We start from the raw sequence: 10,104 nt of genomic DNA on the forward strand, positions 1-10,104 counted from the left end.
AGAATTATCACAATTGCACAATATGAGTGAAAAAAAACTGTGTACTCATGCGGCGCAATGGTAATGACTTTGCATAGTTCTTGTTCTATGGTTGCACATTATTCCAGCAGCCAAGACCAATAACTTGTCACATGTAATAGCCCGAAAATTCAAATCCAAAAATCACTCGAATTTAAAAACTCCAAAATCTATTTTCAAAATCTAATTTTAAAATATTGCAAAACTATCCCTGAGCTCAATTCCTTTTCATTCAAAATCCATACAAGTCTAATCTCCCCTTTAATTCATTTGTCTTTCCAAATCAATGCTAAGAACTTCTCTCTAACCTTCCTATTCTCCCTAAGCTATCACCATCAACCTGCTAATCCCTTTCTTCTGGTGTGCTCTCACACACAAGCTTGCCACCTTGCCGCACACAGCTTGAGCACACACACAACATGCATCGTATGCATATACGAAGCAGCACAGAGCCACGGCACATGCTGCCCTACTCAAGCGGCAGCCGGGCCCCGTGAGGTAACCCGCACTGCCGCCCGGCACCACACCATGCCCCCCTTGTCGCGTCCCTACCTTAACCACACCGCTGCGTTGAAGCTTGCCAGCCCTGCCGCCTCGTCGAGCGCACCGTCAACGCTGCCTTTGCCTCAGCACCATCGCCGCAGCAAGCCAACGCCCGCTGCAGCACCACCGTAGGCACGCACGTTGCCTTGCTCCACCTCCCACCTATGTCACGCCGTTGCCTCAGCGCCACCGTGGTCACATGCTGCCGCTCACAAGCCGATGCCTGGCCACAGCGCTCCATTAAAGGCGAGCGGTTGAGCCGCTGGCACAGCTCTACCCTCGCCGCCTATAAAAGTCACCCCGGGCAGCTTTCCTCCACCATCCCGAGCTTGCCGAGCCACCTAGCTCCACCGCTCACCTTCTCCCTCCCTGAATCGAGCTCCTTGCTTCTCCACACAAAAACAAGGCCTCTTGGTTGATCTCCCTCTCCAAGCCGCCGCTGTTCGAGGTGAGCCTATGTCGAGTTTCCCCATCCACTCCTCTCTCTCCTCGTACCCTTGGATCCGGAAACGGTGGCTGAAATCACCCCATGGTAAAGCTCTAGTGAGCTTCGGATGCCTCCCATGGCAGACGAGACTGAGGAGCATGAGCTCCTATACTCTCCTCCGTGTCTCTCTCTCCATTATGTCCTTCTCAGGCCCAAAACACTAATCAATACTATAGGCCAGCTATGAGGCTAGTGAAGCATCCACCCATTTATATTAATATATTTTCGAAATTTAATTAATACCCAATATGCACACAGCCATATCTCATGCATCTAAACTCCGATTCTGATTCTTTTTCCTAAATTCTTCTAAAAACAAATACTATCCCTTCCAGCTATCCTTCTTTCCGTTTGAACTCATTTCATTTTGCGTTTGTACTTGTCTGTGTTGCCTTAGCCGATGTAGTGATCGAGGAGGAGAATGAGTTTGGGGGTCAATACTGCGAGCAAGAGTACGAAGGTCAAAACCGCGAGATGGAGCCGGAAGATCCGTACCGCGAGCAGGAGCTTCCGGAAGGTTTTGAAGATGGCAAGTCCAACCTATTCCCTTTTGGTCATATTTATCCTAGTTTTCAAACACAACCCGTAGAAAACTTTTTATAAATTTGATATATCTTGGTCATATGCCTCCCAACCGGTTGGATAGCCACTCCTTGATTTGATATATCTTGATTATACCTTAACGATATAGGATTTATCACTAGACATGATATGCTCTGTTTAGCCGATTACCTTGATATTAATATGCTTAGGAACTGGTTCCTCAACATCAGTACTACTCACTTTACAAATGCAATAGTTTTACAAAAGATAAAATATGTTGAGTGTGTTGGTGTGAGTATGGATTGAGATTTTGGAAAAGTGATAATAAACAACTGGTGTTAGTGATTATTTAGATGGGGCAGATCAGGGTTCTTTGTGTGGGACGTCTTGGAGTATTAGCTCGTGCCTGTGTGGCTGAGTATGGAAGATATCTGCCTTGTCTTGATTAAGGACTGAGTTGATGTGTCATCTTGCCTAATCCAACTTATCGTACAATCACTCGACCTTTGTGTGTGGCAAAGGCTTAGCATAAATCCCACTAGCTAGTCTGATAGTTATCCGTAAGCGGGAGATGACTAGGCGTAAGCAAGTACTGGATTAGTGGTCCGGTTGAAGACTTCGTAGGAAGGTCAGGAACCCCTTGGTTAGCTCTCGTGGATGACTAGGTGGGTCTATGCTGTGGTGGGTAATAGCTTTGATGGATCTGCACCGGCACTATGGTGATCGTGTTGCGGTACCATACTTGTGGGTAAAATGTACACCTCCGCAGAGTTAAAACCTATTCGAATAGCCGTGAACACGATCTTGGACGAGTTATAGATTTGTCACATAACTAGCTATTTGGGAAAGATGGGCAAACATTTGTGTAAATTGAATTTTGGAAATATCCAGCAAGTGTGTCGCGTGCTACCATGGATGGGGTGTCTAGTAACACTTAAAACTTGGATCCTTTAGTAGGATCACCCCACTCTCTCATAAATACTGTAATATGAAAAGTACGTGTCTTGCAAACATCGCTTTATAAAACCAAACCTTGCATGTGTATAAAAGATGGCTTTCTGCAAAATAAACTTCGGCCTATTCCTTGAGTTATCCTTATGAACATATTTTTATACCCCTTTTCCATAGGGTGGGGTTGGATTTGCTGAGTACCATTGCTTTGTCAATACAGAGGAAGACCTAGAATACGTCGTTGGTGAAGCTTTCGAGTAGAAGGTCGCCTCTGCACCCAACTTGCCTATGGTGTTGGGCTGTTAAGGATGCTTCCACTGTCGTGCAGTGCTGCTTGCTGCTTATGGACTTACATGTCCGTAGGTTGCATCTACAGCCTGTTTGTGTTGTATCTTTTTTGGGTCTATTTTACCCAACCGCTTCCTAAGAGTTTTACGGTTTTTAACTATATGTTGAATAAATATATGTACCAGCCTTTCTAGGACTGATATTTGTATCATATTTAGTCTCTGTGCAAATGGGACGCTTCGTCAGATTTTTTTTTGTTACCTAGCAAAAAAACAGAAGATTGCACGCAGGCGCACGCACTCTATCCGTATGAACATAAGGTTCATAGGAGAGACTGTGCGTGTAGATATGAGAGTGTACATAATATGTCTTGGGTAGAGACATGATTATATGAATTGTGTATTGCTAGAATAGTGGGATGAGGTGCCTCAAAGAAAAAGAATAGTTGGATGAACTTTCGTTGCCTTGTCTTCTTTCCATCCAATGAAAGTACCAAAACTAACATTTACCCTCTACTACCACGTAATCTAGTATCAACGATCATAGCTATTAGGTTTTTATTTTTCGAAACCACATCTATTGGATACAAGGCAGATGGACAAATTATCTTCAACACTCCTTACATCTCTATATAGTTATAGTGGTTGTATTATTATGTATCGACTTCCAGGGTTGCAGCATATCAAGGCTAGCTCGCTCACTCCTTATCTCCCATTGGTCCGTCGTGAATATACGCCCTTCAGTTTCATTGCATCTTGCAAAGTTGCAATGGTACACAAAGCCCGTCGAATATGACGAAATGAATAGTATAATTTGGGCTCCTAAAATATGGGAGCAACTCTAAATTTTTTTGAAAAAGTTCTTCCCCAAAACTATGTATTGGAGGACCTTCCAAACAAATTTTCCCATGAAAATATATCAATCCACAGCATATCGCTAATAACTAACTTCTAATATTTTAAAACAGGTCACATCATCGTAATTGGACCCTGCCAGATACCTCCCTGCTCTCTTCCCATCTCATTCTTTATTCTTCTTCCTCAAACGGAAGGAGAACCGAAATAGAACTTGCAAAGCTTGCGGACCTCGCAAATCGCCTTCCACCGCTCCTCCGTCAAGCCCGTGGAGACATGTTCATATACAGGTTGTTCATCCATGCAAGTGATGCAGGACGACGCGTAGCAGGAGACGGGCTGCTACAACCTGCACTGCTCGGGGTTCGTGCAGACGAGCAGCCGCGTGGCCATCGGCACCGCCATCTCGCCCGTCTCGTCCTCCGGCAGCCGCCAGTTCAACATCACGCTGCTCATGTGGAAGGACCCGCGGCGGGGCCACTGGTGGCTGCAGCTCGGCTCCGGTGCGCTCGTCGGCTACTGGCCCTCCTCGCTGTTCACGCACCTGGGCACCCGCGCCGTTCGGGTAGTAGTACGTGGAGGTGCCAGGCGCGGCCGCATGCGGCGAACGGTGAGCTGATGCTCTTGCCGCCGGGGATCGTCGTGGACCACGAGTAGCCGTCGATGCAGAACACGTGGAGCAGTTCCAGGGATTGGGAAAGGATCGAACCCGCGTATATTCGGAACGACGGAGGTGATTTTAGCATCCACGTATTTTTACGTGAAGGATGAAGAACTGTTGGAGGTAAGATTTTTCCTCAAATAAGATTTTGAGGCAATTCTAAGGGAGTTCAAAATCGGAAAAATTTACCCCCAACAGCTCCTCCATCCTTCATGTAAAAATACGGGATGTCAAAATCATCTCCGTCGCCCCGGGACCGGTCCTTTCCAATCCCGTCGCCCCGCATCTCACGGCCACGAATAAATAACAGGAACACGCGCGAGTCGCGCGCGTGCAGGAGCACCCGGAACGGCGTGCTCCGGCGCAGCGCCACCGTCGCCTCCCGGACGAACCCGACGGCAGCAGCGTCCCCTCCGCTGGCGTGCTGGTGCGCGTCACGGATGTGGTCGTGGAGCAGGAGGCCCGCGTAGGCGCTCCTGGTGACTTCATGATGGACTTCTGGTGGCGGAGGTGCTCGGACGGGTGCAGGCGTGCTCGTCGTCGCTGGTGGGGCGCGTCTCGTACTTCCAGTAGATGTCCATGAGCAGGAAGAGGCAGAAGGGCACCACCGACATCATCGGCTTGAGCGCGCTCCGCACCACGGAGACTATACTTCGGCGGAGGCCGTCGAGGTCCGGGAGCGTGAGGAGTAGCAGCATCACCGCAGGGGACGAGCATGGTGGTGATGGCGATCTCCAGCGGACAGCACCGGATGGCGCCGATTGGGTCGCGGCAGAACGGGCACGCACCGTGCATGCGGGCGCCGCAGCTCCAAACGCCGCGTGCCCGTTCTTGCACTAATTAGGGAAGCTCACGGCCACGCTGTTTGTTCTTCTTCGGCTGGAGAAGGAAGATAGAATGAGATGGGGAGAAAGCAAGGAGGCGACGAGCTAGACCCAATTACAATGATGTGGTCTATTTGAAATATTAGGAGCTAGTTATTAGCGATCTACTATAAGTTGATATATTTTTTGGGGTGAAATTTTTTGAAAGAACCTCCAATACATAATTTTAGAGAAGAACTTTTTGCAAACTTTTGGAACTGCTCTTAGGACAATATGCACGTTGAATATGACCGGGGATTTTCATATTCGAATTATTTCTAGTTTTTTCATTCTAATACTCTTTCCGAGAGTTCTAGCCCTGCTAATTGAATTGGGTTCCTTTTAGAAGTTGTTTAGATTAGTTATTAATAAGCCTATTCATCAGGTCTGGTTTGGTTTGGATTCCTCCTAAGAGGAAATAGTTTGAGAGTAGTTTAAAGTAGGTTGTATTGGTTTAATTCACAAAACAATTTAAGGATCCGATTCTTGACGTGGGCCATACTATTTTACACAAAGTAGTGGACAGTCAAATTGAGTCATCTTCAACAAATTTTGATGAATTTCGTTAAAATTTTAAAGTGTGAACGCAAGGTTTTAATTCTAGAGTCCAGCTCTTGACGCGGGACCCAAAATTTTAAGGTGTGAACACGACGTTTTAGTTTTAGAGTCGGGTTTTTATACGAGCCTATAGGTTACCATGGGTTCTATCAATTAGTAGGTCTTGTAGGGTGGATTGTTTTGGATTTAGATAATATAAACATGGAGTGAGTTCGGTTGAAAAAATAAATTAACTTGATAAATAAATTAACTTGACGTGGGTCGGTGTAGGTTAGAGCTGAGGCCTAAGTTCTAAGGCTCCTGGATCAAATGACGATGGACATTGCCCGGACGAAACATTTGATTTGCGTAGCTCCTTGACGGTAAAGATATGGATGCAGGCCCGCAGCCCGCTAGCCAAATACCGAGCCCAACGGCCAGCGCACGCCGCCAGCGTATAGATCGGAGCATAGGAAGTCGATCGGGTGATCATTGACCGGATCGAACCTGCCTGCCTGCACCGCGTGGTCCACAATGGCGTGCGCGGCGAAGGGGCGAAACGACGGCGGCGAGCTGTCCGCCGCCGGCGTCGAGCTGACCGGCGGTTCCGGAGGCAATTTTCTCGCGCGCCAGGCCCGCCTCAAGGGTAGAGGAAGAGCAACCACCGGCCGCGTCGATCTGACCGGCCTCCTGAGCGACGACGTGCTCGTGCGCGTCCTCGAGCGGGTTCCCGACGCGAGGGACCTGGTGCGCACGGGCGCGCTCTCGCGGCGGTGGCGCGGTCTCTGGACGCGCGTCCCCGCTCTCCGCTTCGCCTTCAACACCAGGCGGGAGTTCTTCAGATTGGCCGCCGGCGCCGAACGGTTCGTCGCCTTCGTCGACGACGTTCTCGCCCTTCGTGTTGCCCAGAGGGAACCAGGCCTCGAGCACCTGGCGATCTCGCTCATCATCGAGTTCTACGAGATTAGCGACGAAGAATTACAGCAACTCGCGCCGCTGTCCATCGGAGCCGCGCAGGGGTGGATCCAGCACGCCGTTGAGCACGCTCTCAAGTCTTTCGAGCTTGAGATGAGCCTGCGTGATGGGGCCTGCCGTCGTTCCAAGGTGCTGAGCCTCGATTGCCTCCCGAGCTCGGCGAAGCTGGAGGCCATGCGTTTGGATCTAGGCGAGGCACTAGTCCGGCTGCCCGCCACCGCGGTGTTCGTGTCACTCAAGAGTCTTTCTCTTGAATCCATGATGATCATAAAAGGCACTTGGCACCTCCTTGCCCGTCTCCTGTCGACGGCATGCTGCCCCTGCTTGCAGAAGCTTAGGATGAGGGATCTCAATCTTGATGATTTTGAGGGGATGTATGATCAGTTACTGCCGCTTGAGGCTGCCGCCCTCTCTGAGCTATCGATGGAGAAGATGAATCTAACAGATTTTCTTCAACTCAAGACTCCTAACCTCCACGTTCTCTGCATGAAGGCCTGCATGATGCACACACTCTCAATCTCGGCCCCAAGGCTAGAGGAGCTCTTGTTGACATCCCAACCCTATTATATTGATGTTGATGGTGAACTGCCATGTGTGCGGAGCCTCAAGGCTGAACTATCCTCAAATGGTAACTACGACAACGATGATATCAATGATGGTACTAGTACTATTCGCCTCCTCCGTCGTTGTAAGTCGGTCAGAAACCTTGAGTTGTCTGTTCATGTTAATGAGGTATGTTCTCAATGGCTCAGGACTTGCAAAAATTTTATCTTTCAATTGAAAGTTGACAGTGCTATTGCAAATTTGCTAAAAAAAGATTCCATGAAACTCACGTGCAAAGATTTACATATTTTATACAAAATTATTAGTTGCAACTTTTCCAGGTCAAATGAAATTGAAGTTTTGAATACAAAGTCAAGTAGTAGGCAAGAGCATTGATTTTACTTGCATACTGTTTTCAATTATTATTTGTGACTTTTGTATATGACCAAATTTACAGAGTTCAATAGAATCAAGTGTTTCAATAATAGTTCTGTACTACTATTTTAAAATTACAATGGAACCAAATTTAACTATACAATGTAACTACATTTTTTGGGACTCTTGAAAATGGAATGGAATATGCAATTATTTCATAATTTCACGTTACATTGACAATAGGGATGGACCCAATGGAATATTTTCGGTGGCTGGTTTCTTTTACTTCCTCCTCCTCCGCCTCCTCCTTGATTGACCTACTTCCATCAATTTATATATGTATATTCCTAGATAGCTATGGACTTATATACATCATATAGTGCTTTGATGTTAGATATGAAATTATTCTATAGAAGCTATATTTTCCTCAAAGTGGTTAACTATAACAATGAACTCAATTCTCTGTGCGCTGTGAATCAGGTGCTCCTGAAAGAAAAACCTTTTTTTTTCTTATTTGAAGTCAACAAAAGACTTGTCTATCGGCATAGCCTTGCTATGATCCACCTCAATATTTTTTGGCAAACATTTCCCTATGCTTATTTACATGTTTATTTTGCCTTTTTATTTTATTAGAGAAATGACGATGACCAGATTGTTGACATAATCAATTGGAGGATGCCGCATCTTCCACATGTGACATCTCTGACTGTTCATGTTTCTCTACCCAACTTACATTCCATTCGAGCTGGTATATCAGATATCTTGACTCAGTGCAGCAATCTAAAATACCTCCGCGTACACTTGGATTACCCGATTTATATGCTAATAAGACAAGAGGTATACTAGCTAATTCCATCGAGGCAGTAATGATAAGAACTTCATGTAGGTCCTTTCTTGCCTTTTCATTACACTAAATTGAACATGTATCCTTGTCCTTACAGCAGCCGTTTGATCAAGAATCAGATTTCTTCTGCCATCTTCCATATGATTGCAAATCGCAAGAGATATCCTTAGCTCATCTACAGGACGTGGAGTTGAAGGGATTGATAGGAACTGACTGCGAACTTTGGTTCATGCAATCCGTGCTTTGGAGCGCCAGAGAGGTTCAAGAGGTGGCTATAAGTTTCTACCCAGACTACCAGCTAGCGAACAGGAGGGATGCTTCTGATCTTCTGCCAGAACTAAGAGGTGGGGATTGGACTCCTTGTTCTTGGGGCCGTTATTCGTCATACAAGTGGAGGCCTTATATTGTCTGTGAATAGAGAGTTATCTGTGTAAAGTTAGCTGTTAAAATAAGTGGAGATTGTACTTGCTTTGAGAGATCCATGCATAATTTCAGTGTGTGCACGATCCGTCGATCCCTGTTAAAAACAAGGTTTTTCATCTTTTGCCCAAGGACGTCACGTGCACGATGGCTTGTTTTAGTTCGTGGGTCAATGAATCGCAGGATCTCTTATATTGAACAACAGAACAAGTATTATTGCGTTTTATGACCAATCTGCTCATTGACCACATCATTTTTCTAACAAGTCGTGTTAATCCAGAGTTATATGAGATAAGCCGAGTTTGAGGCAACATCAGACTCACACCTTTCATGATTTCATCCCAATATCCATCCATGTGACCATGTCTATTTTGTTTCGTTTTCCTTTTCTAAGAACAGTTAGGTGTTCGTTGAATTTGATTTCCGGTAAATGTTTTTTCTTAAATACTGATATCAGTACTAGTAGTAATCTATAAGCTGGGGCTTTGAAGTGCATTATCGGAGTGAGCATGCAGCCCGTAAATGGACATGTTGATACCAGATTTGAAACCTGACTGATTGACAGAATCATCTGGTGCCAGAAAGGTTGTGCGATGCAACTCAGGGTTCAGTTGTAAAGGCTTCAGAATGGTACAGGGAAGCCAGCTGCTACGACTCTCAGATGTCACTTGTCCAGGCACATTATGATCACCAAGGAATATGCAGTGAGCTAAGTACTGCTAATATAATTTTTTTTTTAATCCAACCTACTGTATCCACATGGTGGATATATACAGCGAAGGTTTACAAAAAGTTTTTAAGACTCTAATCCTCAAGAAAGAGGAGCTAAAAAAACATAAGAAAGAACTCCAAGACAAAGAAAGACAATTAAAAGACTAAGCTTCAATCTTCTTCTTCGTCCACGTTTCATCCTTGCGTTGTCTTTATGCAGTATCAATCTATCATATCTCACGTTTGCTTAGAAACTTGATGTTGGACTTATCCTGCCAAACTTTGTCGCTCAAAAACTATAGAAACAGACTCCGTCAAGATAATGAATGTTGGGTCAAATGACCTCCAAGGCAACGCCTCTAAGGAGAACACGATATTGAAGATGTCGTCGTCACCCATCCGGCGAGTCGGAGTAAGGTACCAACAAACCTTGCAAAAAGTACCACAACAAACGCTTCAAGGGAGAGAAACGACGCCCAAACGGTGCCGCT

At 46.0% G+C, this 10,104-nt stretch overlaps 1 protein-coding gene across 2 annotated transcripts; it reads left to right on the forward strand.

Annotated features, from left to right (window-relative positions):
- Positions 1 to 6,208: 6,208 nt before the first annotated feature.
- On the forward strand, positions 6,209 to 9,128 carry LOC117865063 (uncharacterized). Of its 2 annotated transcripts, none has more exons than XM_034749141.2 (3): positions 6,209 to 7,452; positions 8,272 to 8,475; positions 8,580 to 9,128. In XM_034749141.2, the coding sequence occupies exons 1-3, from the start codon at positions 6,280 to 6,282 to the stop codon at positions 8,898 to 8,900; spliced, it is 1,698 nt and encodes a 565-aa protein (XP_034605032.1). In that variant the 5' UTR covers positions 6,209 to 6,279; the 3' UTR covers positions 8,901 to 9,128. The 2 variants fall into 2 exon arrangements, with proteins under 2 accessions (XP_034605032.1, XP_034605033.1); XM_034749142.2 differs by having other exon boundaries at positions 8,583 to 9,128.
- The last annotated feature ends 976 nt before the right edge of the window (positions 9,129 to 10,104 follow it).

The sequence above is a fragment of the Setaria viridis genome, chromosome 7 (genome assembly GCF_005286985.2).
Source record: "Setaria viridis chromosome 7, Setaria_viridis_v4.0, whole genome shotgun sequence".
NCBI lineage: Eukaryota > Viridiplantae > Streptophyta > Magnoliopsida > Poales > Poaceae > Setaria > Setaria viridis.

Excerpts from the sequence above, each read along its gene's own strand:
- LOC117865063 (XM_034749141.2), top strand. The coding sequence starts at position 6,280 with ATGGCGTGCGCGGCGAAGGGGCGAAACGACGGCGGCGAGCTGTCCGCC. Across the intron at positions 7,453-8,271 it reads TGTCTGTTCATGTTAATGAG|AGAAATGACGATGACCAGAT; the intron begins GTATGTTCTCAA and ends TTATTTTATTAG. Across the intron at positions 8,476-8,579 it reads ATATGCTAATAAGACAAGAG|CAGCCGTTTGATCAAGAATC; the intron begins GTATACTAGCTA and ends TTGTCCTTACAG.